Below are 24,239 nucleotides of genomic sequence, written 5' to 3' on the forward strand. Positions count from 1 at the left end.
AAGAATACTTAGCGAGCTACATCTCCAATAAATATGTTGTTTTAGACATCGAAAAGGTCAGAAATAGTTCAATTAAAGACAGCTCTTTGAAATACCTTTATTTTTTTCTTTACAAAAAAAAAACATGTTACTTTATACCACATCTTCAAAATCCCTGATTTCTACACTGATATTTTATATACACCCAAAAGTACAATAAATTCATGGTTTCCTCTTTCCTTATCCAACATTTTAACTTGTGTGGGTGCACGTGCAAGCATGAAGTGAGTGTAGTGGTGACTGGAGAAGTGGGTATACTCAAAGTTTGCCAGAAATTTACCAAAAGGCCCACAAGGTGAAGGAAAGGCGCCATGTGTGATAAATTCTATGAGAAATTGTGACATGCACTTTGAATGGACTAATATGATAAATCCCATATTGGTCTTTCACAATCAGGCCAACCCAATCTGTACTGTGCAAGTAGGCTAATAGAAGGGTTTAAGCTCTCAAAATACATTTTTCAAAATAGAAAAACACAATTGGATGTTCTGAGACCACAACAATGCTTTAACCACATCCAGAGACCCCTTTTTGAGGTCTGGGAAAAATCTAAGACATTTGTATTTTTGAGTGTAGTTATCCTTTAATTCAAGTGAACAGGCACCTAGCACTGCTGCTTTGTTAGCAGTGTTTCTGTAGCACATGAGATGGAGAAAACAAATGGCCACTAGATTAATGCAAATAATCATGCAATCATTCTGCCAGGTAGGCATAGGCTACTTTGTAGCTAGATAACATTTAATTGTGAAGGTTTTTGGTAAAGACTTTATCTACCAGAAGATGTTTAGGCCTATCATTAGCATCACTATATTTTTAGTGTTCCTTCATTGTTTGAAATCATAGAAATGTGGAGGCAATTATTTTATAAAGACTTCCTCATATGCATTCTCCTGTTCTATTGGTTTTCTTTCAACTTCCTTCCATTGTCTAGCAGCCAAAGGCATTAATTCTAGTCATATTATCAACCCATGATTGTTGTTGCACCTTTAGATCTTGCCTCTTTAAAAATGTCTAACTGATATTTCCATCTCTGCCCATTAAACCCGGTGTGCATTTTAGAACAGAGTTTTCCTGCAAATTCCATTTTGGAACATTAGTGTATATACTACAGCCTTGAGCACATTGCTGCACCTAAAGTATGAAGAAATAGTCTATCTACATTTTAAGCTAAACATTCCGATCTGTTCCATCAGCCGTATTAATTGATACAGCGTATACCTCCCCTATACTACTTCAACACACATTGTGGGGACTAAGAAGTGAGTATACGCAATGCCCACTGAAAAATAAGTGTGTATACAGCGTATACTTGCATACACCCTCCACTACACCACTGCATGCATGCCTGTGCATGCTTACACTTGTGTGTCTGCCTTTGTAGATGTATGTATGAATGCACCGTTTGACATCTGTTCTCATAGCTTGGACTACTGGTCTGCTCGGCTATCTTAGGAGGCTACCTCTGAGATGTGGTGTATATTGGACAGAGTGAGCTGAGCAGCCTCCTGTGCTGGGTAAGAGTGTCTGGTTCTCAGCCACAGCCTCCCGAACACTCCAGTGATCAGCAGTAGGACCACCAGCAGTCCTCCCAGGACAAACGTCTCCACCGAAAGCACACTTCCGGGGTCTGCAGGGCAAGAGACCACAAGTCAGAGATGCAGGGATGTGTTGTTAGGGCACAACGTTAGCAAAACACAGAAGTAGGAAAACATTTTGAAATGGAAAACATAAGTAAGCTGTTCAACATTTTGGAACGTTCAGATAGAAATACAGTTGAAGTCGGAAGTTTACATATTATCTTAGCCAAATACATTTAAACTCAGTTTCACAATTCCTGACAGTTAATCCTAGTAAAAATTCCCTGTCTTAGGTCAGTTAGGATCACCACTTTATTTTAAGAATGTGAAATGTCAGAATAATAGTTGAGAATGAAGCTTTCATTTCTTTCATCACATTTCCAGTGGGTCAGAAGTTTACATAACCTCAATTAGTATTTGGTAGCATTGCCTTTAAATTGTTTAACTTGGGTCAAACGTTTCGGGTAGACTTCCATAAGCTTCCCACAATAAGTTGGGTGAATGTTGGCCCATTCCTCCTGACAGAGATGGTGTAACTGAGTCAGGTTTGTAGACCTTGCTCGCACATGCTTTATCAGACCAGAGGGCATCTCTCCAGAAAGTACGATCTTTGTCCCCATGTGCAGTTGCAAACCGTAGTCTGTCTTTTTTTTAGGGCGGTTTTGGAGCAGTGGCTTCTTCCCTGCCGAGTGGCCTTCCAGGTTATGTTGATATAGGACTCGTTTTACTGTGGATATAGATACTTTTGTACCTGTTTCCTCCAGTATCTTCACAAGGTCCTTTGCTGTTGTTCGGTGATTGATTTGTACTTTTCGCACCAACGTATGTTCATCTCTAGGAGACAGAACGTGTCTCCTCCCTGAGCGGTGTGACAGCTGCGTGGTCCCATGGTGTTTATACTTGCCAAAACTATAGTTTGTTAACAAGATATTTGTGGAGTGGTTGAAAAACGAGTTTTAATGACTCCAACCAGTAAACTTCCGACTTCAACTGTACACATGCATTTCAATTCAAGTCTGTCTCTGCCATGTAGAATAAGGAATCATCTTGGCTCTATCATGGCATTTCTATCGACAATGTTTAACAATATTTGGCTCCTGAATTTGGCTCTGTTCTTATTGGACAAGCTCATGTTAGCACCTCCCTGTTTCACTCTAATACAAAACTTGTATCTCTGGTGATAATAAATAAAGGGCCTATATTGTGAGACTTACTCAGAGTGGGTTGGTCACTCTCAGGCAGACGTCGCCTGATTGGTCCATAAGATACTGTATGGGACATGGCAACATCTCTTCTCATCCGCCTGGAGCTATCCTCAACAGAACAGTTCTGTTACATGAAGGGACAAATGTTAAGGTACAACAAGCATTTGTATAGCTTAGTATTATCACAGCATTATTATCCTACTTACTTTTCCATTTTCCAAAATGATCACATTTCTTTAATTAATACCAGTTGAAATAATAGGACTGTAAAAATAAAAAAAGGAAAACAATGTGCTTTCATTGTCTTTATTTGTGACAGAAGTAGGCCCTTGCTATATACTAGGGTTTGAACAAGCCAGTGAGCATCATCAGAATGAAGAAAGGGGGAGGGATCACTCACAGGCTGACAGACCCCAGGTGTGTTGTGACAGATCTGAACATTGCAGTGGAGAAACACATCCTTGTAAGAGCTGCCCACGAACTTGAACATTTGTATCCTGAACATAGCCTCTGGCCCTTGTCCATTCTTCAGCACTGTCAACGTCTGTTCGTTTGACAACACGGGGCAGCTGAAACACACACACACGAGAGAGAACGAGAGAGAAAACCAGAGAGAGAGGAGAGAGAGCGAGAGAGAGCAGGCAGTGGATCGCATCAGTATCAGAGGCAGCATGTGCAACCGTGGAATAAGATGATACATTTTAGAATGCGTTGGTTAATCAAATCCATTACAATCATTCCTGGTATGCTATACTAACATCTGAAACAAAACCCTGACAAAGAATATCCATTTGCTTGTTTACATTAAACATATGCCATGTAAGAGCAGAGCACTTTGTGACTGTGACATATCCATCTTTCATAATGGGAAAGTATTAGGATTATGGAAAAGACAAGGAAGATCCTCTTAAGTGGTTTCTTCTCAGATGTAGTAAACAGAAGTCCTTGTGCAAGTCTTTGCTGTGCTGTTGCTAACAGTACAACATATGTCCTGGTTGTCAAGGACATGCACAGTTGTTGATCTGGGTCCCAGATCACGTGACGGGGTCTGAGGTTGTTGTGTTACCCCCAACTCTTAAGTCTAAGCATTTCAACAGCTCTTATTTCATATTTCAACAACGCCATTCCCAGAGGATTATGTGCTGGTGTCAAGTGTGGTTGATGTGTGACACTACAAAAATATACAGGTCATTCGGAAAGTATACAGACCCCTAGACTTTTTCCACATTTTGTTACATTACAGCCTTATTCTAAAATGTATTAGATTTTTCCTTAAACTACACACACTACCCAATTTGTTTTCACATTTATTTATATATACTTTTTAAATATCACATTTGCATAAGCATTCAGACCCTTTACTCAGTACTTTGTTGAAGCACCTTTGGCAGCTTCTTGGGTATTTATTTTAATTTGACCTTTATTTAACTAGGCAAGTCAGTTATGAACAAATACTTATTTTCAATGACGGCTGATGGGAGAACCTTCCAGAAGGACAACCATCTCCACAGAGCAACTCTGTTGCTCAGTCAGAGTGACAATTGGGTTCTTGGTCACCTCCCTGACCAAGGCCCTTCTCCCCGGTTGCTCAGTTTTGCCAGGCTCCAAACTTCTTCCATTTAAGAAGGATGGAGGCCACTGTGTTCTTGGGACCTTCAATGCAGCAGAAATGTTTTTAGGGCCCTTCCCCAGATCTGTGCCTCGACACAATCCTGTCTCGGAGCTCTACGGATAATTCCTTCAACCTCATGGCTTGGTTTTTGCTCTGACATGCACTGTCAACTGTGGGACCTTATATAGACTGGTGTGTGCCTTTTCAAATCATGTCCAATCAATTGAATTTACCACAGGTGGACTCCAATTAAGTTTGATCACATCTCAAGGATGATCAATGGAAACAGGTTGCACATGAGCTCTATTTCGAGTCACATAGCAAAGGGTCTGAATACTTATGTAAATAAGGTATCTGTTTTTCTAAAAACCTGTTTTTGCTTTGTCATTATGGGGTATTCTGCATAGATTGATGAGGAAAACATTTAATTTAATACATTTTAGAATAAGGCTGTAACGTAACAAAATGTGGAAAAAGATATGCCTCCATAACACATTTTTGAATTCTAATAATAAACAGAATGAAGAGCAATATGTGGTGACAGGGCTTATATAATGTTAAACTTTTCTTTCTTAATTTCTTTCTTAAAAATGTATTTCTTTCTTAAAATACCTGTCCTTAATGAAGGTGTACTGGATGTTGCTATACGGGTCGTTGGTTGGGGTAGCCCAGCATCTCTCCACACGCAGCAAAAGATGAGCCGGTATCTAAGAGAGAGAGAGAGACAAACCGGGACTGCAGTCAGTGACTAATTGACACCCCCCTACACACAAGTAGAGAGAGGTGTTTTTTTATTTTTTTATTTTTTATTTTACCTTTATTTAACCAGGCAAGTCAGTTAAGAACAAATTCTTATTTTCAATGACGGCCTGGGAACAGCGGGTTAACTGCCTGTTCAGGGGCAGAACGACAGATTTGTACCTTGTCAGCTCGGGGGTTTGAACTTGCAACCTTCCGGTTACTAGTCCAACGCTCTAACCACTAGGCTACCCTGCCGCCCCCGGCCTACACTGCACCCAGTAAATATTTTGACCAAGTCAGCAGGTCAACAGATGTACAGATAAAGAGAGAGTAAACAACAGTGGGAACTAGGGTTTCTTGGAAGCCAAAGATGGAGCAACAGACAATCACATTGGATCAGGGCCAATATACTTGACATGTACCGTATGTCTATTGCCAGGGCCAAAGACTGGTCTTCAGCGCAACACTCACTAAAGGTTCTCATCTTTATCTAGCAAGAGGGAGAAATGTCTCAACCAAGGTAAGCTTACAGTTAATTGGCCCTATTCTAACATTCAAAAGCTGCACAGAAAGTTACACCACATTGGTTGGTACTTCAGTTAACTAGCCTAACTAAATATCTGCTGGTCATGATCAGCTCTGATTTCATATTGCAACAACACCATTCCTAGAAGACTATGATGGTGTCACGTGTGCTTGCAATGACAATAAGAAAACAAAATCAGCCTGGTCTCAGACTAGAAGTAACATAGTAAATGTAAATCCGGGACACTCAAATTAGTATGATATGTTACGTTTGGTATGGTTACATAAGACAGAAAGTTACCACCTTGCTAACATTAGCCACAACATATTGTGTAATTCGTAATATCATACGTTTTGCACATTCGTAACATTGTACGAATTGCAATTTGTAACATATAACAAATGGATGATAGACATCCACAAATGAATACATACCATGCAAAACACAACATGTCACACTAATTTGGTGTCCTGGATTTACATTTACTATGTCACGTCTACCCCTGAGTCCAGATTGGAAAAAAATACAACAGATTTCAAACAGAATGAAATCATATGATGACCGTTACCATGAAAACTTTAACGTAGATGTTGTCTTCCAGTGTCAGTGAGGGAACAGTGGTCCACTTGTCCTCAAAGTCCTTGTCTTTATATAGCAACATGGACACAGAGAAGTTCCCATCTTCCGTGTTCAGAGTGATCATCCTGGACAGAATAGTAGAGATTGTACAGATGCAGTGCTTGAGTTACAGTTACAAGTCCAAAATTCGATTAGAAGTGATTGGATTGATGTATTCTACAAACTGCAAGCACTACATAGAACATAAAGCGACCTCTTTTACATTAAATCAAATTATATTGGTCAAATACACATATTTAGCAGATGTAATTGTGGGTGTAGCTAAACGCTTGTAGATTAAGACTGTGTGAATAATGTTAATGAAAGTTTAAACCACCCTTTTTAAAGGCCATAACTAGACATCTTACTTGACATCCACCCTGATCATGTTTTCCCCATTAGGTTGCTGGACCATGTAGTTTATTGGGTAGCGGCAGACAAACGTGATGTTTATGTAGTTCCTTGTGATGACATCCAAATCGTTGTTGCGTATAGTGTTAATGAACATAATGTGTGTAGCATCCGATGCCTAGAAAGAGAAGTATGAATCGTTATTGTGGATGGTGCAACTTTGGAAGCAAGTCAACGAGTCACTTTGTAAGTAAAGTGCATTCGGAAAGTATTCAGACCCCTAGACTTTTTCCACATTACGGCCTTATTCTAAATACCCCATAATGACAAAGTGAAAACAGGTTTTTAGAATTTTTTGCATATATTAAAAAAAATATTTAAAAAATTGAGCCCAGCTGCATCCTGTTTGCATTGACCATCCTTGAGATGTTTCTACAACTTGATTGGATTCCACCTGTGGTAAATTCTATTGATTGGACATGATTTGGAAAGGCACACAGTTCTCTATGTAAGGTTCTACAGTTGACAGCATTACTTCTGGAGGAAACATGGCACAATTCCTATGGGGAAGCATGGGGGGGGCAGCATCATGCTGTGGTGATGTTTTTCAGCGTCAGGGACTGGGAGACTAATCAGAAACGAGGGAAAGATGGATGGAGCAAAGTACAGAGAGCTCCTTGATGAAAACCTGCTCCAGAGTGCTCAGAATCTCAGATTGGGGTAAAGATTCACCTTCCAACAGGACAACAACCCTAAGCACACAGCCTAGACAACACAGGAGTAGCTTGGGGACAAGTCTCTGAATGTCCTTGAGTGGCCCAGCCAGAGTCCGGGCATGAAAATGATCGAACATCTCTGGAGAGACCTGAAAATAGCAGTGCAGCGACACTCCCCATCCAACCTGGCGAGCTTGAGAGTATCTGTAGATAAGAATGGGAGAAACTCCCCAAATGCAGGTGTGCCAAACTTGTAGCATCATACCCAAGAAGACTCAAGGCTGTAATCACTGCCAAAGGTGCTTCAACAAAGTACTGAGTAACGGGTGTGAATATTTATGTACAGTGCCTTGCAAAAGTACTCATCCCCTTGGCGTTGTCCCTATTTTGTTGAATTACAACCTGTAATTTAAATGTATTTTTATTTGGATTTCACGTAATGGACATACACAAAATAGTCCAAATTGGTGAAGTGAAAAAAAACAACCTAAAAAACAAAGGAAAAGTTGTGCGTAAATATGTATTCACCCCCGTTGCTATGAAGCCCCTAAATAAGATCTGGTGCAACCAATTACCTTCAGAAGTCACATAATTAGTTGAATAAAGTCCACCTGTGTGCAATCTAATTGTCACATGATCTCAGCATACAGTTGAAGTCGGACTTTACATACATCTTAGCCAAATACATTTAAACTCAGTTTCACAATTCCTGACATTTAATCCTAGTAAAAATTCCCTGTCTTAGGGTCAGTTAGGATCACCACTTTATTTTAAGAATGTGAAGTCAAAATATTAGTTGAGAGAAGGATTTATTTCAGCTTTTATTTCTTTCATCATGGAAAATGCTATGTTTGGTGCAAACCCAACAGCTCTCATCACCCCGAGAACACCATCCATCCTGCATCCGGCAGGAACTGGGAAACTGGTCAGAATTGAAGGAATGATGGATGGCGCTAAATACAGGGAAATATTTGAGGGAAACCTGTTTCAGTCTTCCAGAGATTTGAGACTTGGACAGAGGTTCACCTTCCAGCAGGGCAATGACCCCAAGCATACTGCTAAAGCAACACTCGAGTGGTTTAAGGGGAAACATTTACATGTCTTGGAATGGCCTAGTCAAAGCCCAGACCTCAATCCAATTGAGAATCTATGGTATGACTTAAAGATTGCTGTAAACCAGCGGAACCCATCCAACTTGAAGGAGCTAGAGCAGTTTTGCCTTGAAGAATGGGCAAAAACCCCAGAGGCTAGATGTGCAAAGCTTATAGAGATATACCCAAAGAGACTTGCAGCTGTAATTGCTGCAAAGGGTGGCTCTACAAGGTATTGATTTTTTTTGGGGGGGGGGGGTGAATAGTTATGCATGCTCAAGTTGTTTTTTGTTGTCTTATTTATTGTTTGAAGATTCAAAATATTTTTTATTGTGAAACAAAGTGGTAGGCATGTTGTGTAAAATCAAATGATTACAAACACCCCAAAAATCTATTTTAATTCCAGGTTATAAGGCAACAAAATGGGAAAAATGCCAAGGGGGGGTGAATACTTTCACAAGCTGCTGTAAATGTGATATTTCAGTTTTTTTATTTGTAATAAATTTGCAAACATTTCTAAAACCCTGTTTTTACTTTCTCTTTATGTGGTGTTGTGTGTAGAATGATGAGATGTTTTACATTGTTATACATTTCAGAATAAGGCTGTAAAGTAACAAAATGTGGAAAAAGTAAAGCAGTTTGAATATTTTCCAAATGCACTGTAACTGTAGATTGATAACCATGAAAGGGTGAGCTAGCACACGCTACATGTCCCAAACCCTGCTACATTCACCAAAAGTTACCCCTCTTCAGCAAACTCTTTTCTTAATTTCCTGTGACATACTGTTAACATAAATATCAAATTGAGTAGCTGGCCAGCCCATGCAAGATTTGGTTCTGGGTTCCAAGTAATACAATTCAAATGTTTAGTAGAAGACTACTGACGTAGGCAGAAACCATAAAGAGGGGTTGGATGAAAAGGTTGTGACTGGGTTGTGTCCGGATCCCCGTTGAGAGCAACTGGAGGACTGGTCCCATGGCCATTGAGAAGGATGAATTGCCCCTTGTCCCTACTGTCCAGTACTGTTTTATTACCCCAGGGTAAATACACAGGGCCTACTGTCTGACCCACGGAAGCTGCGTCTTAAATAGCAACCTATTCCCTACATAGTGCACTAACGTCTTCATTATTCTGTAGGAATAATGCTCTGTTCACTGACTTTGGGTTCTTATGAATGGTTCATTAACAAACTCATGCAATTTGACAGAGAGACCACAATGATTATGGCAATGGGTGACAAAATCTTCAAGTCCAATTTATTTTGGAGTGTCATTACATTCCCACTTGCCATTCTCTCTGTCTGTGGGGTTCAAGAGGGTCTACTTCTACCTCTCAAGGTGAAAGGAGGAGTGTTTGCTAACTATGGCATTCCCTTCTTTTCTCAACAGTGTCTAATCCCAGAAGCAAAGCGGGCTTACTACTTTCACTAGGGCTGGTTTGTTGAAGCAAAAGCCTTGTAAAACCTCAGAGGGTAGAGAAAGGGGGGAGAGACCCGACCCCCCCCCCCCACACACACACACACACACAAAGCTGTGTTAACCTTTTGCTTGCTTTACAAGAAATGCCTCTGTGCATTCTAAGCAAGTGTTTCAATGACACTCATGGTCTTGAGTACAGATTTATACCACGCCAAAGTTAAAATTGTCCTGGGAGCTGTGCTCCTGCCACCACTGTATTTTCTTTTAAATATAGAGACGCTTTTCTGGGTCTCTCCCTCACGCTTTTTATTTTATTTATTTTTGACAGATTATGGGATCATTTCATTGCAGGAAACTGATAGCGGAGGGCCATGTATGTAATTTATAAAGGAAAAGAGGTGTTATTCATGCTAGTTATTATGAGCATTGCGTGTATCCAAACTCCCATTGAGCTCCCCCAATTAAAGGGATACTTCGGGATTTTAGCGCAATGACTGGAAGGCTATCGGTATATACTAGCATGCTAGCAGATACCCATAGACTTCCAGTCATTCCGCTAACGCCAGTTGCGAAACTACATCTAACGTCCTCCATGCTGGACACAGAGACATTAAAAGTCCTTTTTTCCTGGCACAAACCAGTGCAGAGAAGTTCTACAATACTACACCAGGCGTCAGGCCAGAGCTCAATACAACAGAGGTGCATCGTAAAATTTGATAATTTACTGTGATGGGGATTTTATGTGGCTGTTAAAAGAGATCCAAACTGTAGTTTGTCTCCATGTTACTGGTGCTTATGTTTGTCTTCTTTGTCAGGGTTGCTCTGAACGACAAAGGTTACTACTTTGTTTACTTTACGGATTTAAATCCTTCATAGTTGGAGTAGACAAGTGAATCTTAATCTCCCAAAGCAATTATCAGAGAATGGCAATGCAATTCCCCAAATATGAAAGGGCATTTCTAGGGGGGGGAAGCTCAAAGTCTTACCATGATTGTCCCACAGTCAGAGAGATTAGTCTTGATGCTGAAGACATAGTCATCTTCAATCTCAACACCACGGCACTCTGGGTCATTTAGGTGCAAATCCCAGACCTAAGAAAGAGAGGAAGGGACCTCACTAGAGAGCTACGGTAGACCCACCTGACAGCCTTAATATTAAAATGTTGATTTGGTTCTTGAAATGACTAGAGAACACAGCAACACAGCACAGCACACAGGCAGTGATTTATTATATCAAACTTCACAGTGAGTTAATGGTAGGTAAGCTGTAATATAGAGAAATATCGATTTGGGTTGACACTGAACTTACATAAATGGGTGGCAATTTATTGAGGAAAAAGGCACTGGGAATGACCACCTCCATCTGGTCATTGGTGCAGAGGACAGTTTCATTGAGCTCTAGAAGAGAGGAAGGGGTCAGTGGGATAATATTTAAAAAATCCTGTCCCCCTGACCCTGACATGATATCAGATCATCTGAAATATGTTACGAATTTGAAATGTGATGCATTGTTATTCCATTTTTGCAAGTATACAGTTCAAGAGTTATTTATAAAATAGATTTATCCCAGTTATTATGAAGGGCAGTTGTGACATCAATATGGTCACGGAGAAATTACAACTACAGATTCCATTCTCCTATATGCTCCATCCCAGACTCCAAAATGTTTCCTCAGTCAAAACATGATTCTGGGCTCCCCCTCTATTATATATGTGGTCACTAGATTTCAACAGGTGCTTATTGTTTAACAAGACCAATCAACATTAAGACCACATCAAGAAACAGACCCCCCCAAAAAAAAACAACAACAACACATTACATCAAGTTATGGACTTATAAATTAATGATATATACCAATTGATTCTTGAAGAATCCAACGTATAAGCTTGTTTAACTCCAATGTTTGTAAACAACATAAATGTAAATAAACGCTGTGTCGCCTCAAAACGCATTTAAAACTATAATTTTGATAGCAATGATCAGTTCTTGCATCCATATCTCCGTCTATGAATTTGAGACTGGGTACATTTCTCCAGACCATCCCTCAGCTTTTTACCAAAACAGAGGCGGGGTGAGGCTTTGTTATTGTTTCAATTAAGGTTGATTAAGATTCTAGATGTAAACTTGAGATTTGCCTACGAATAGGGTTGCAAACTCCTAAAACGTTTCCCAAAATTCCCTGGTTTTTCAAAAATCCTGGTTGAAGAAATTCCAGCTTGGGAGGTTACTATCAACTTATTCCCTGCTGATTCCAGAAATCTTGCAACTGGGGTTTCTGAGAAGAAAACCCCCAGTGGATTTGGGGGATGTTTGCAACCCTTCTCATGAAGTAGTTGAACTGAACTCACCCTCCTCCTCGGGTTCCAGATACACAGCAGAGGTGACTGTCCTCACAGCGAGCAGGAGCCAGGCTAACACCAAACTGGCAGGTGTCATCTTCAAAGGGACTCGTGCTCTCTGGCTTCTCTACGGTCAGATACTCCAAACCTCAGACTACTGTCTTCTTGGCCCTTTCCCACAGATCTGTGAATCTTCTAACCTATTCACCAAAGTGTAGCTGTCAGGTTCAGACGTAGTGCCCACTCTCAGTGCAGTCCTCCAAACACAGCTCTAATGAACTAGGACCGAGAACCAGCCTCCCTCCCTCCCTTTCTCCAGACCTTAAAACACTAGCCTGAATGATGTCCCCACCAACAATGAGATTCCACACATGAATAGGGGGAGCCGAGGGGAGTCCAAGGTAACACACATAGATTTGCATCCCAAATGGCACCCTATTCCTGATATAGTGCACTTCTATGGACTCTGGTCAAAAGTAGTGCACTATGTAGGGAAACGGGAGCCATTGGGGACGTCGCCATACTACTGGGCCGTGGCCGGTGATGCCCTCTTCGTAAACATTGCACTACGCAACTACATCGTCTTACTACGCACATCAACAAGCAAACTCATTAACATGTCAACAGAGACAATATGACAGGGGTGGTACTGCTTTTTTATCTGCTGTCTTTTGTCCATGCATTTTTTTGAAAGGCCATGGGGAAATCTTTACTGCTGCGTGGACCCCAGTCAACGGTGTTTGTCCCAAATGGCGCCCTATTCCCTATAGTGCACTACTTTTGACCAGGGCCCATAGGGAATAGGGCGCCATTTGGGATGCATCCCGTGAGAGGAAAAGAAGGTCTGCTGATGAGTCAAGGGCAGTTCACTGACACTGCCAATGGTCTAATTCTGTGTGTGTGTGCGCGCGTGTTTGAGTCTGTATGTGTGCGTGTGAGAGTGTGTGAGGCTGTAACAGACAAGGAGCACCACAGAGGAAGAAGCTAGAACATGAGGAAAATTATTTGTAATTTTTACAAGTTGACTTTACAGGCAAAGTTTTACGGACATGGAATCCATGTGCTTTTTTTTCTCTTGCAAATAAGACTAGCTGAACAGTTAGACTGATTGTCTGTCATTATCCCACCCGACAACCAGTTGATCCTCTCAACGGAAGAGATTCCCGCAACATATACAAAATACACTCATGCTGTAAAAGACAACAGCTTTCTTCCTCCCTGCAAACCTTTACAATATGGACATAAACAACCTTGGCTGAGTTTGACGTGACTTATAAGACAAAAGAAGCAGACTCAAAACAGATTCAAAACAACTGTCCTATGTCAGCCTTTTATTCTTTAAAAAGGGATGGAATACCTCAACCAATCACCAAAGTGATTACATCATCTGGAATGTTTTTCCCTCATCAGAATATCGACATTTGGAGAAGGAGCATGTTTGATGTCTATTAACATAATATATGACCTACTGTTAGATGCATTGTGGGTCGTAGGGAATACTGAGGTAAAACAACACAATATTTCAGTGAAACCTAATCAAATGGAATCATAAAAGCAGCTACTCATCCGAATTATGTGGAATCTGAGTGTGTTGCTGGGAGACATATATACACCCATTAAAAACCTCACAGTTGAACCTGTTTAGTTCACTGTGGCAACAAGTGAACTAAACACACTGTACCAGACAGAGAGATCTAACAAGACCATTAAACTGCCACTTCACATAGTTTAAAAAGACACAAAGTGATATTTGGTACTTTACTTACAGGCTTCCCTTTTCTACGTTTTCTTCTGTATCCATATAACTTATGTGATGCCATTGGAACAGCTACGTAAAAAGTGGAATATGCTCAACAACGATTCCATTGTGTCTTACGTGTAATATCACTGTTCCGTCTACTATTAACACTGTGTGCTGGATGCAGTGTGCGCTTATCTTTGAGCCTGCTTAGCTTTGAGCCTGCTTAGCTTTGAGCCTGCTTATCTGTACGACGGCCTCGTCTGTGGCTCTAGCCCCTGATGGGGTTAGGATTAGTATTGCAGTGGCTTGGTGGACAGGTTTCAGCTTCACACCAGGGCCAGGTGCGGTCGTGGCATGGTTTTACTCCAGGCTGTCCTCGGTGAAGAGATCAGCCAGATCAGCCACCATCAGGACTGCAGCCTCCGAGTGCTTCATGGCAGTCGCACTGTGGCTGCTGCGATGGTAATGACAACATTTACAATGTTCAGAACTAACGGCGTCGCATTGCACTGTGACTGTGGTGTCTGAACAACGTTTCAAATCAAAACTAGCTACACGACTGTTCAATAAATTTGGGGTCACTTAGAAATGTCCTTGTTTTTTAAATTAAAGCACATTTTTTGTCCATTTAAACGACATAAAATTGATCAGAAATACAGTGTAGACATTGTTAATGTTGTTGTTAATGTTGTAAATGACAAACTTCGCCTGGTACGACAACTGCTCCGTCCACAACCGTAAGGCTCTCCAGAGGGTAGTGAGGTCTGCACAACGCATCACCGGGGGCAAACTACCTGCCCTCCAGGACACCTACACCACCCGATGTCACAGGAAGGCCATAAAGATCATCAAGGACAGCAACCACCCGAGCCACTGCCTGTTCACCCCGCTATCATCCAGAAGCGAGGTCAGTACAGGTGCATCAAAGCTGGAACCGAGAGACTGAAAAACAGCTTCTATCTCAAGGCCATCAGACTGTTAAACAGCCACCACTAACATTGAATGGCTGCTGCCAACACACTGACTCAACTCCAGCCACTTTAATAATGGGAATTGATGGGAAATGTAAAATATCACTAGCCACTTTAAACAATGCTACCTAATATAATGTTTACATACCCTACATTATTAATCTCATATGTATACGTATATACTGTACTCTATATCATCTACTGCATCCTTATGTAATACATGTATCACTAGCCACTTTAACTATGCCACTTTGTTTACATACTCATCTCATATGTATATACTGCACTCAATACCATCTACTATATCTTGCCTATGCCGCTCTGTACCATCACTCATTCATATATCTTTATGTACATATTCTTTATCCCCTTACACTTGTGTCTATAAGGTAGTAGTTTTGGAATTAAGTCGCTCTGGATAAGAGCGTCTGCTAAATGACTTAAATGTAAATGTAAATGTAGATTACTTGTTGGTTATTACTGCATTGTCGGAACTAGAAGACAAGCATTTCGCTACACTCGCACTAACATCTGCTAACCATGTGTATGTGACAAATAAAATTTGATTTGAAGCTGGAAACGGCAGATTGTTAATGGAATATCTACATAGGCGTACAGAGGCCCATTATCATCAACCATCAATCGTGTTCCAATGGCACGTTGTGTTAGCTAATCCAAGTTTATAATTTAAAAGGCTAATTGATAATTGGAAAACCCTTTTGCAATTATGCTGAAAACTGTCTCAACGTCAACAGTGAAGAGGCAACTCCGGGATGCTGGCCTTCTAGGCAGAGTTGCAAAGAAAAAGCCATCTCTCAGACTGGCCAATAAAAAGAAAAGATTAAAATGGGCAAAGGAACACAGACACTGGACAGAGGAACTCTGCCTAGAAGGCCAGCATCCCAGAGTCGCCTCTTCATTGCTGACGTTGAGACTGGTGTTTTGCGGGTACTATTTAATGAAGCTGCCAGTTGAGGACTTGTGAGGCGTCTGTTTCTCAAACTAGACACTCTAATGTACTTGTCCTCTTGCTCAGTTGTGCACCGGGGCCTCCCACTCCTCTTTCTATTCTGGTTAGAACCAGTTTGAGCTGTTCTGTGATGGGAGTAGTACGCAGCGTTGTACGAGATCTACAGTTTCTCTGCAATTTCTCGCATGGAATGGCCTTCATTTCTCAGAACAGGAATAGAGTTTCAGAAGACAGAATTTTGTTTCTGTCCATTTTGAGCCTGTAATCGAACCCACAAATGCTGATGCTCTAGATACTCAACTAGTCTAAAGAAGGACAGTTTTATTGCTTCTTTAATCAGTACAACAGTTTTCAGCTGTGCTAACATAATTGCAAAAGGGTTTTCTAATGATCAATTAGCATTTTAAAATGATCAACTTGGATTAGCTAACACAACGTGCCATTGGAACACAGGAGTGATGTTTGCTGATAATGGGCCTCTGTACGCCTATGTAGATATTCCATAAAAAATCTGCCGTTTCCAGCTACAATAGTCATTTATGACATTAATGTCTACCCTGTATTTCTGATCAATTTGATCGTATTTTAAATGGACAAAAAAATAGCTTTTCTTTCAAAAACAAGTACATTTCTAAGTGTCTCCAAACTTTTGAACGGTAGTCTAATTCTTATAGAAGCTATAGTTACCTAGTTCTATGAACATTTAACGATGCAATTTAATCTTTAGATATACATGTTGTCCTATGACTATGAAATAGAACATTGGCCTCATTTTTTAGTATAAGAAAAGGCCCTCACCTTTTCTCTGCAGTCTTCAACATAGCCTGCATTCTCTCCTCAATAGTGGACTTGATGAGGAATCTATGGACATAGGTGGGTCTAGAGGACACAGAAATAACATGTTATAAACCTTAATAAGACATAATGGCCGATACATACTTATAAAAAGTAATAAAGCAAACCCAGTGTTCTCACTTGGTCTGTCCGATGCGGTGCACCCGGCCAATGGCCTGCAGCTCGTGGGCGGGGTTGAGTATGGGCTCCACCAATAGGACGTGTGTAGCCTCGATGATGTTGAGCCCATTGGAGCCCGTGTGGAGTGGAAGGAGCAGGATGTTGATCTTCTCCTCGTATTTAAACGAACACAGATTCTCCTGAAACACCGACGATCAATTCACAGGTTAAAGACACGGAGATGAAGACGTGCCGTAACTTCATAATTGGAGCAAATGTATCTACAGGTTTGAATTTGGAAATGAGAGATGCTGCGACAGCGTGGGGGGAAAAATCTTCTCAGTGGCAGCTCTCGCTCTACAAGTAAAATAAATATTCCTCATTTAGGGGGAAAAGCATTGCGATTGTGCCACTGAGAAGTTGTACAGAAACTATGATTGGAGTGACATGCAACACAAACCTGGAATTTGTGAATGCCATTGATTTGAGAGAACTCCATGTTGTTGTCGAACAGAGCCTTGGCAATGATGTCCAACACACACTGCCACTGGGGAAAAAGGAACACACACATCATCAACAACATCATCCTACTTTGATGTTTTAAACAGCATGGCCAATAAATGACAGTCACAATAAGTGTGATAATGAGTTTGTTTACTCTGTTATTCTTTGCACCTTGTTTACAAAGCACACATGCGTTACCGTGGAGAAGACGAGACACTTGGCTCCTGGGTCAGTTAACTGGATCTTCTTCAGAGTCCTGACTACCGCCTCCACCTTGGTAGAGTGGCTTCCCTAAAAGACACAGATACAGGGAAGTTCACTTATTGTCCATATAAACTCAGCAAAAAAGGAACGTCCTCTGACTGTCAACTGCGTTTATTTTCAGCAAACTTCACATGTGTAAATATTTCTATGACCATAACAAGATTCAACAACTGAGACATAAACTGAATAAGTTCCACAGACAAGTGACTAACTGAAAAGGAATAATGTGTCCCTGAACAAAGGGGGGTCAAAATCAAAAGTAACAGTTAATATCTGGTGTGACCACCAGCTGCATTAAGTACTGCAGTGCATCTCCTCTTCGTGGACTGCACCAACACTGACATTCCTGTCTGGCAGGAAATCACGCACAGAACGAGCAGTATGGCTGGTGGCATTGTCATGCTGGGGGGTCATGTCAGGATGAGCCTGCAGGAAGGGTACCAGATGAGGGACGAGGATGTCTTCCCTGTAATGCATAGCGTTGAGATTGCCTGCAATGACAACAAGTTCAGTCCGATGATGCTGTGACACACCGCCCCAGACCATGACGGAGCCTTCAATCCCGCTCCAGAGTACAGGCATCGGTGTAACGCTCATTCCTTCGACGGTAAACGCAAATCCGACCATCACCCCTGGTGAGACAAAACCACAACTCGTCGGCAAAGAGCACTTTTTGCCAGTCCTGTCTGGTCCAGCGACAGAGGGTTTGTGCCCATAGGCGACATCTTTGCCGGTGATGTCTGGTGAGGACCTACCTTACAACAGGACTACAAGCCCTCAGTCCAGCCTCTCTCAGCCTATTGCAGACAGTCTGAACACTGATGGAGGGATTGTGTGTTCCTGGTGTAACTCGAGCAGTGGTTGTTGCCATCCTGTACCTGTCCCGCAGGTGTGATGTTCGGATTTACCGATCCTGTGCAGGTGTTGTTACACGTGGTCTGCAACTGCGAGGATGATCAGCTGTCCGCCCTGTCTCCCTGTAGCGCTGTCTTAGGCGTCTCACAGAACGGACATTGCAATTTATTGCGCTGGCCACATCTGCAGTCCTCATGCCTCCTTGCAGCATTCCTAAGGCACATTCACACAGATGAGCAGGGACCCTGGTCATCTTTCTTTTGGTGTTTTTCAGAGTCAGTAGAAATGCCTCTTTAGTGTCCTAAGTTTTCTTAACTGTGACCTTAATTGCCTACCGTCTGTAAGCGGTTAGTGTCTTAACGACCGTTCCACAGGTGCATGTTCATGAATTGTTTATGGTTCACTGAACAAGCATGGGAAATAGTGTTTAAACCCTTTACAATGAAGATCTGTGAAGTTATTTGGATTTTTACGAATTATCTTTGAAAGACAGGGTCCCGAAAAACGTTTCTTTGTTTGCTGAGTTTACATGTTGCGTCTGTCTGCATACCTTGACAGGGATATCTGTCCCCTGGTTGTCTGTCTGGGTGGTGAAGACATAGGAGATCTCTGCGTGGGACGTGGTCTGTCTGCAGATGGCACACTTGATGGTTCTCCGCCGCGTGCCCGACCCCACGCTGTACTGCTCGACGATGATGGCGATGCACTCATTACAGAAACAGTGACCGCAGGTCAGCACCGCCCACTGGAGCAGAGGGATTCAGAGAGAGACACACACACGGCATGAATCAACCATGAAAAGGCTGAGTATGTATTACACATACACCAAGCATCACAGTTCAGAATTATTATTAAGAGTGGTAAAGATCACGAGGTAGTTAGGGGACACAGACACAGATAGAAAAACACTCGTCTCAAGGGGAATCAGATTGATCAGAGTCGTGTTGTAAATGGGCAGATTATAACATGTCTCACCTCCTGACCCAGAGGACGGGCACAGATAGGACACGGTTCTGGATTTAGTCCTCCTGTCTCCTTGTCCTGGGACTGAAACAAAACAACGACACAAACAGTTACCTTTAGCTTTGTTTCCTTACAGAATGTAGGACACTTCTCCAAAGATATAGCCCGTGGCCCGGATCTGGACCGTGAGGGTGTCGAATTTAGCCTGCGGGTGGTTTGAGTAAAATATAAAAAGGCAACAAAACAATTCTGCGGGAAAGCTAACTCAATACTTTAAAATTACTCAAATCACATCGAAACTGCGTAGAAATGATAATGGTCCTACATTTATACTTTTTCTTGACTGTGTCCAGTTCACTAATAAACCACCTAAATTAAAGCTAGACAGTCAGGGAGTATCGGAAATTCTAAAAGCGATAGAGGACTATCTTTTGCAAGTTTTGAAGGCAAGGAAATATAACACGTTTTAAGAGCTTTAAGAGTTTTAAGACCTCTTGAAGAATGAACGCGCCCCCCGGGGAAAAATGAGTTTGACATCTAAATCAAAGAAAAGACAAGACTAAATCGACAAAAACAAAACCATTGCTATTATATTTTAAAGCCTAGGAAGAGAAACTCTGGTATTGACCAGAAACAAAAAATGGTCCGAGGCGAATGGCAGGCTTACCTTCTCTAGATTTGAGAGATAAAGGAATTGGCCCAGCTTCTTCTGGAGCTGAGACTTTGCCACTGCTCTATCGTTTAACAGTTTCACCCTGTTCTGATCCACCTACACCCAGAAAGAAACAGAAAACAGCAATTAGTGAAATAGGCACTGAAATGACAGCAGCGCAGTAATATTTTACTCTGTCCTTATACAGAGTAAAATGCATTTCATTTGATTTATTTATTCAATTACACTGAATCACAGTCTTTCAATATTTAAGTATATCTTATGTCATGCATAATATGAGCAAAAAACAAAAACAGGTAATGGATGTAAAATACAAGTTAAACCAACAGTCCCTCAACCTGCAGCCCCCAGTCCCCTGGTGTAGCCATCTCACCTCGTGTGGTTCTATGATGTGCAGTACGGGTACTTTGGGTTTGGGTTCATCAGGCAGCCTCACACGCAGCCTCTCTGTGGCCATTCCCAGCTCATCAATGGCTGACACATTGTTCCTAAGTACCATCCAGTACTCATGCAACACCTGGTGAGAAACACATATATATATATATATATATATATACACATATATTTTAGTTGTTATGTGGTAACCTGAATCGCATTAGTGTAAATATTGGACACTAATTGTGGAAGTAAAGGCTTGAATTGTTCTTAATAGCACAAGTACTATCTAGACCTAATCTATAGTGCATTCAGAAACTATTCAGACCCCTTGACTTCTTCCACATTTTGCTACCTTACAGCCTTATTAAAACATTTATGAAATAGTTTCTCCCCCTCATCAATCTACACAAAATACCCCATAATGACAAAGCAAAAACAGGTGTTTAAATCTTTTTGCAATTAAAAAAATGTAATCCTGAAATATTACATTTACATAAGTATTCAGACCCTTTAATCAGTATTTTGTTCAAGCACCTTTTACAGCCTCGATTTTTCTTGGGTATGATGTTACACGCCTGTATTTGAGGAGTTTCTCCCATTATTCTCTGCAGATCCTCTCAAGCTTTGTCAGGTTGGATAGGGAACGTTGCTGCACAGCTATTTTCAGGTCCGGGCTCTGGCTGGGCCCCTCAGGGACATTGAGACTTGTCCCGAAGCCACTCCTGCGTTGTCTTAGCCGTGTGCTTATTCTTGTTGTCCTGTTGGAAGGTGAACCTTAACCTGCTCCAGACCTCAGACTGGGGTGTTCATCAAGGATATCTCTTTACTTTGTTCTGTTCATCTTTCCCTCGATCCTGACTAGTCTCCCAGTCCCTGCCGCTGAAAAACATCCCCACAGCACGATGCTGCCACCACCATGCTTCACCGTAGGGACAGTGTCAGGTTTCCTCCAGACGTGACGCTTGGCATTCAGGCCAAAGAGTTCAATCTTGGTTTCATCAGACCAGAGAATCTTGTTTCTCATGGTCTGAGAGTCCTTTAGGTGCCTTTTGGAAAACTCTAAGTTGGCTGTCATGTGCCTTTTACTGAAGAGTGGCTTCCGTCTGGCCACTCTACCATAAAGGCCTGATTGGTGGAGTGCTGCAGAGATGGTTGTCCTTCTGGAAGGTTCTCCCATCACCACAGAGGAACTCTGGAGCTCTGTCAGAGTGACCATTGGATCTTGGTCACCTCCCTGACCAAGGCCCTTCTCCCCCGATTGTTCAGTTTGGCCAGGTGGCCAGCTCTAGGAAGAGTCTTGGTGGTTCCAAACTTCTTCCATTTAAGAATGATGGAGGCCACTGTGTTCTTGGGGTCCTGGAATGCTGCAGACATTTTTTGCTACCCTTCCCCAGATCGGTGCTTCGACACAATCCTGTCTCGGAGCTCTACGGACAATTCCTTCGACCTCATGGCTTAGTTTTGATGTGACACGCACTGTCAACTGTGGGACCTTATATAGACAGGTGTGTGCCTTTCCAAATCATGTCCAATCAATTGAATTTACCACAGGTGGACTCCAATCAAGTTGTAGAAACATCAAGGATGATCAATGGAAACAATGTGGAGTCTCATAGCAAAGGGTCTGTATACTTATGTAAATAATGTATCTCTTTTTTAATTTGTAATATATTTTCAAACATTTCTAAAAACCTGTTTTCACTTTGTCATTAAGAGGTATTGTGTGTAGATAGATGAGGAACATTGTTTTATTATTTTGTTGTTGTTGAGTAAGGCTGTCACAACAATATTTTGAAAAAGTCAAGGGGTCTGAATACTTTAACAATGTACTGTATACAGACATACAGTAAGTCAGTCAGGATACCTTGTACTCTTTCTTCCAGTTCTCAAAAAGCTCCATGAAGGTATTTCCTTCTTCCACCAGGTCGTGGTCCATGCGTCGGGCCTTGGAGAAGGAGAGAATGGCCTTCAGGGCCCGCTCTGTCTCGCTGGCAGCCCACAACCCTCTACTGGTGGTGGGGAGACGGTCGTCCACCAGCCCCTCCTCATCCTCAATCATCTCCTCAAAGATAGCTGTCTGACCCTTTACCCTGACAGGGGGAGATATCAGAGATATTAAGAGAGCAACGAGGTTGGTTCAGATTCGCTAATTTATTGTACATCTATTGTAAATCTGTGTTTCTTTTACTTACGTGTGTGAAAAGAGCTTGGACTCATAATCAGTGAAGAGCTCGTCTGCTTTGCAAAACACACAGCTGGAAAGATACAAGAGTCACAAGAGTCAAATTACCATGTATTATTCAAATATATTATTATTTGTTTTTTTTTGCATTGAGGCCTACTTATTGAGTGGCAGGCGGACAGGTCTGAGGTGACAGAGAACAGTCTCCTCTATGACAGCCTCTGATGGTGTGCCTTCCAGCCTCTTCACCGCATCCTGCACAGACTTCTGGGACTTCGTCAGATTCTCCATCTGAGTGCTGAGCAGGAACTGCAGGCCACGCCCATCTCGGAACCTACAGGAGTCATAATGGTTGAGTGCACACATTCACCCAACTGGTCGGCGGTTCAATTCCTGCAGGGATCACCTACATATACCAAAGCTGTACTGAAAGTCGCTGTAAGTGTCTGCTACGTGGCATATATTCCAACAGTGTTCATTTCGTCAACAATGACTATAACGAAAACATACTTGTCAAAAGGACTAAAACTGTGACAATAACGATATACCCTAAAAAAAATGTTTTATGAAATGAATCTGACGAAATGTTTTTATTTTTTTTACATTTTTATTTTTTAAATAAATTATATATAGTATATAACAATTCCACGTGAGACTAATGGACATTTAATTTGACATGAAGCTCCTTTTCATCTGTTGAGATTATTTCATGCAATCCTCTCATGGCAGAATTGACATCTTTGAGTTGCACAGTCTGATTGAGGCTTTATAGCAGGGATAGGCAACTAGATGGGGGGGGATTAGTAATAATCATTTGTATACTGGAAATTGACCACAACCAAGCCCCCAAAAAGATTGCTCTTTTCAAATAGCATCATTTCATACCTTGATTACATTGAGACACGATCCCGTCTCTTTTATTTGTGCGAATGCTAAATTACATTCTTTTGATCAATTCCTGGTGATTTTAGTTTATTTGATTGCCCCCCCCAAAAAAAAAAAATCACTGTTGCCGACCCCTGCCTTTTAGTCTATATGGTTAATTATGTCTGACATTGGTTACAATATTAAAAAGAGAAAATGGTGTTCTCAGCTTTGGGTGCTGGGATCAAAAGGCATATTACTGGACGAAAGGAAAAACGTGCAGTCACTGAAATGTTAATATCTTATTTCTTAGCAGCACAGGTCAAAACAAAATGGCCCCGTTTTGGTCCGGCGCCTTCGTCAGCGTTTGGAGAACGATAGACATCCACCCATATTTATATAGTAGATGAAGTCGCACTGTAGTACAGCTTCCTTCTTTTTCACATTCATTATTTATACTCATTATTTACATATATTTTCTATTGTTTTTCACAAGAGCGTCATAATCCAAATAATAAACAAACCCCACCCCCAGAAAATGCGCCCTTTGATCACAGGCAGCAACCTAACAGGATTTCTTCATTAAGGCTTCCAGGGCTCTCTGTTTGTAAGGAATGGGTATAATATGCCTCCCTGTAAGAGCAACTTCTCTCTATTAGTTATTCTCTTATTAAGTGTCTGTACAAC

The 24,239-nt window shown here is 41.5% G+C and overlaps 2 protein-coding genes across 3 annotated transcripts in view; both read right to left on the bottom strand.

Annotated features, from left to right (window-relative positions):
* Window positions 1-158: 158 nt before the first annotated feature.
* On the bottom strand, window positions 159-12,924 carry si:dkeyp-110a12.4 (alpha-tectorin). The gene is made up of 9 exons (XM_046309370.1): window positions 12,243-12,924; window positions 11,204-11,292; window positions 10,882-10,986; window positions 6,687-6,847; window positions 6,269-6,404; window positions 5,046-5,140; window positions 3,222-3,390; window positions 2,831-2,945; window positions 159-1,666 (listed from the first exon to the last, which is right to left on the bottom strand). The coding sequence occupies exons 1-9, from the start codon at window positions 12,328-12,330 to the stop codon at window positions 1,488-1,490; spliced, it is 1,137 nt and encodes a 378-aa protein (XP_046165326.1). The 5' UTR covers window positions 12,331-12,924; the 3' UTR covers window positions 159-1,487.
* A 627-nt stretch (window positions 12,925-13,551) lies between these two features.
* The window catches only part of shprh (SNF2 histone linker PHD RING helicase), a 34,601-nt gene continuing 23,913 nt past the window's right edge, over window positions 13,552-24,239 (bottom strand). For both annotated transcript variants that reach the window (XM_046308207.1, XM_046308206.1), the window contains exons 19-30: window positions 22,849-23,022; window positions 22,699-22,761; window positions 22,371-22,596; window positions 20,502-20,645; window positions 20,123-20,224; window positions 19,468-19,539; window positions 19,043-19,237; window positions 17,572-17,664; window positions 17,330-17,416; window positions 16,891-17,069; window positions 16,714-16,794; window positions 13,552-14,428 (exon numbers count right to left, since the gene is read on the bottom strand). In XM_046308207.1, the coding sequence (XP_046164163.1) occupies window positions 14,335-14,428; window positions 16,714-16,794; window positions 16,891-17,069; window positions 17,330-17,416; window positions 17,572-17,664; window positions 19,043-19,237; window positions 19,468-19,539; window positions 20,123-20,224; window positions 20,502-20,645; window positions 22,371-22,596; window positions 22,699-22,761; window positions 22,849-23,022 (1,510 nt within the window). In that variant the 3' untranslated portion in view covers window positions 13,552-14,334. The remainder of the gene's footprint in view (window positions 14,429-16,713; window positions 16,795-16,890; window positions 17,070-17,329; window positions 17,417-17,571; window positions 17,665-19,042; window positions 19,238-19,467; window positions 19,540-20,122; window positions 20,225-20,501; window positions 20,646-22,370; window positions 22,597-22,698; window positions 22,762-22,848; window positions 23,023-24,239) is intronic.

The sequence above is a fragment of the Oncorhynchus gorbuscha genome, linkage group LG17 (genome assembly GCF_021184085.1).
Source record: "Oncorhynchus gorbuscha isolate QuinsamMale2020 ecotype Even-year linkage group LG17, OgorEven_v1.0, whole genome shotgun sequence".
Taxonomy (NCBI): Eukaryota; Metazoa; Chordata; class Actinopteri; order Salmoniformes; family Salmonidae; genus Oncorhynchus; species Oncorhynchus gorbuscha.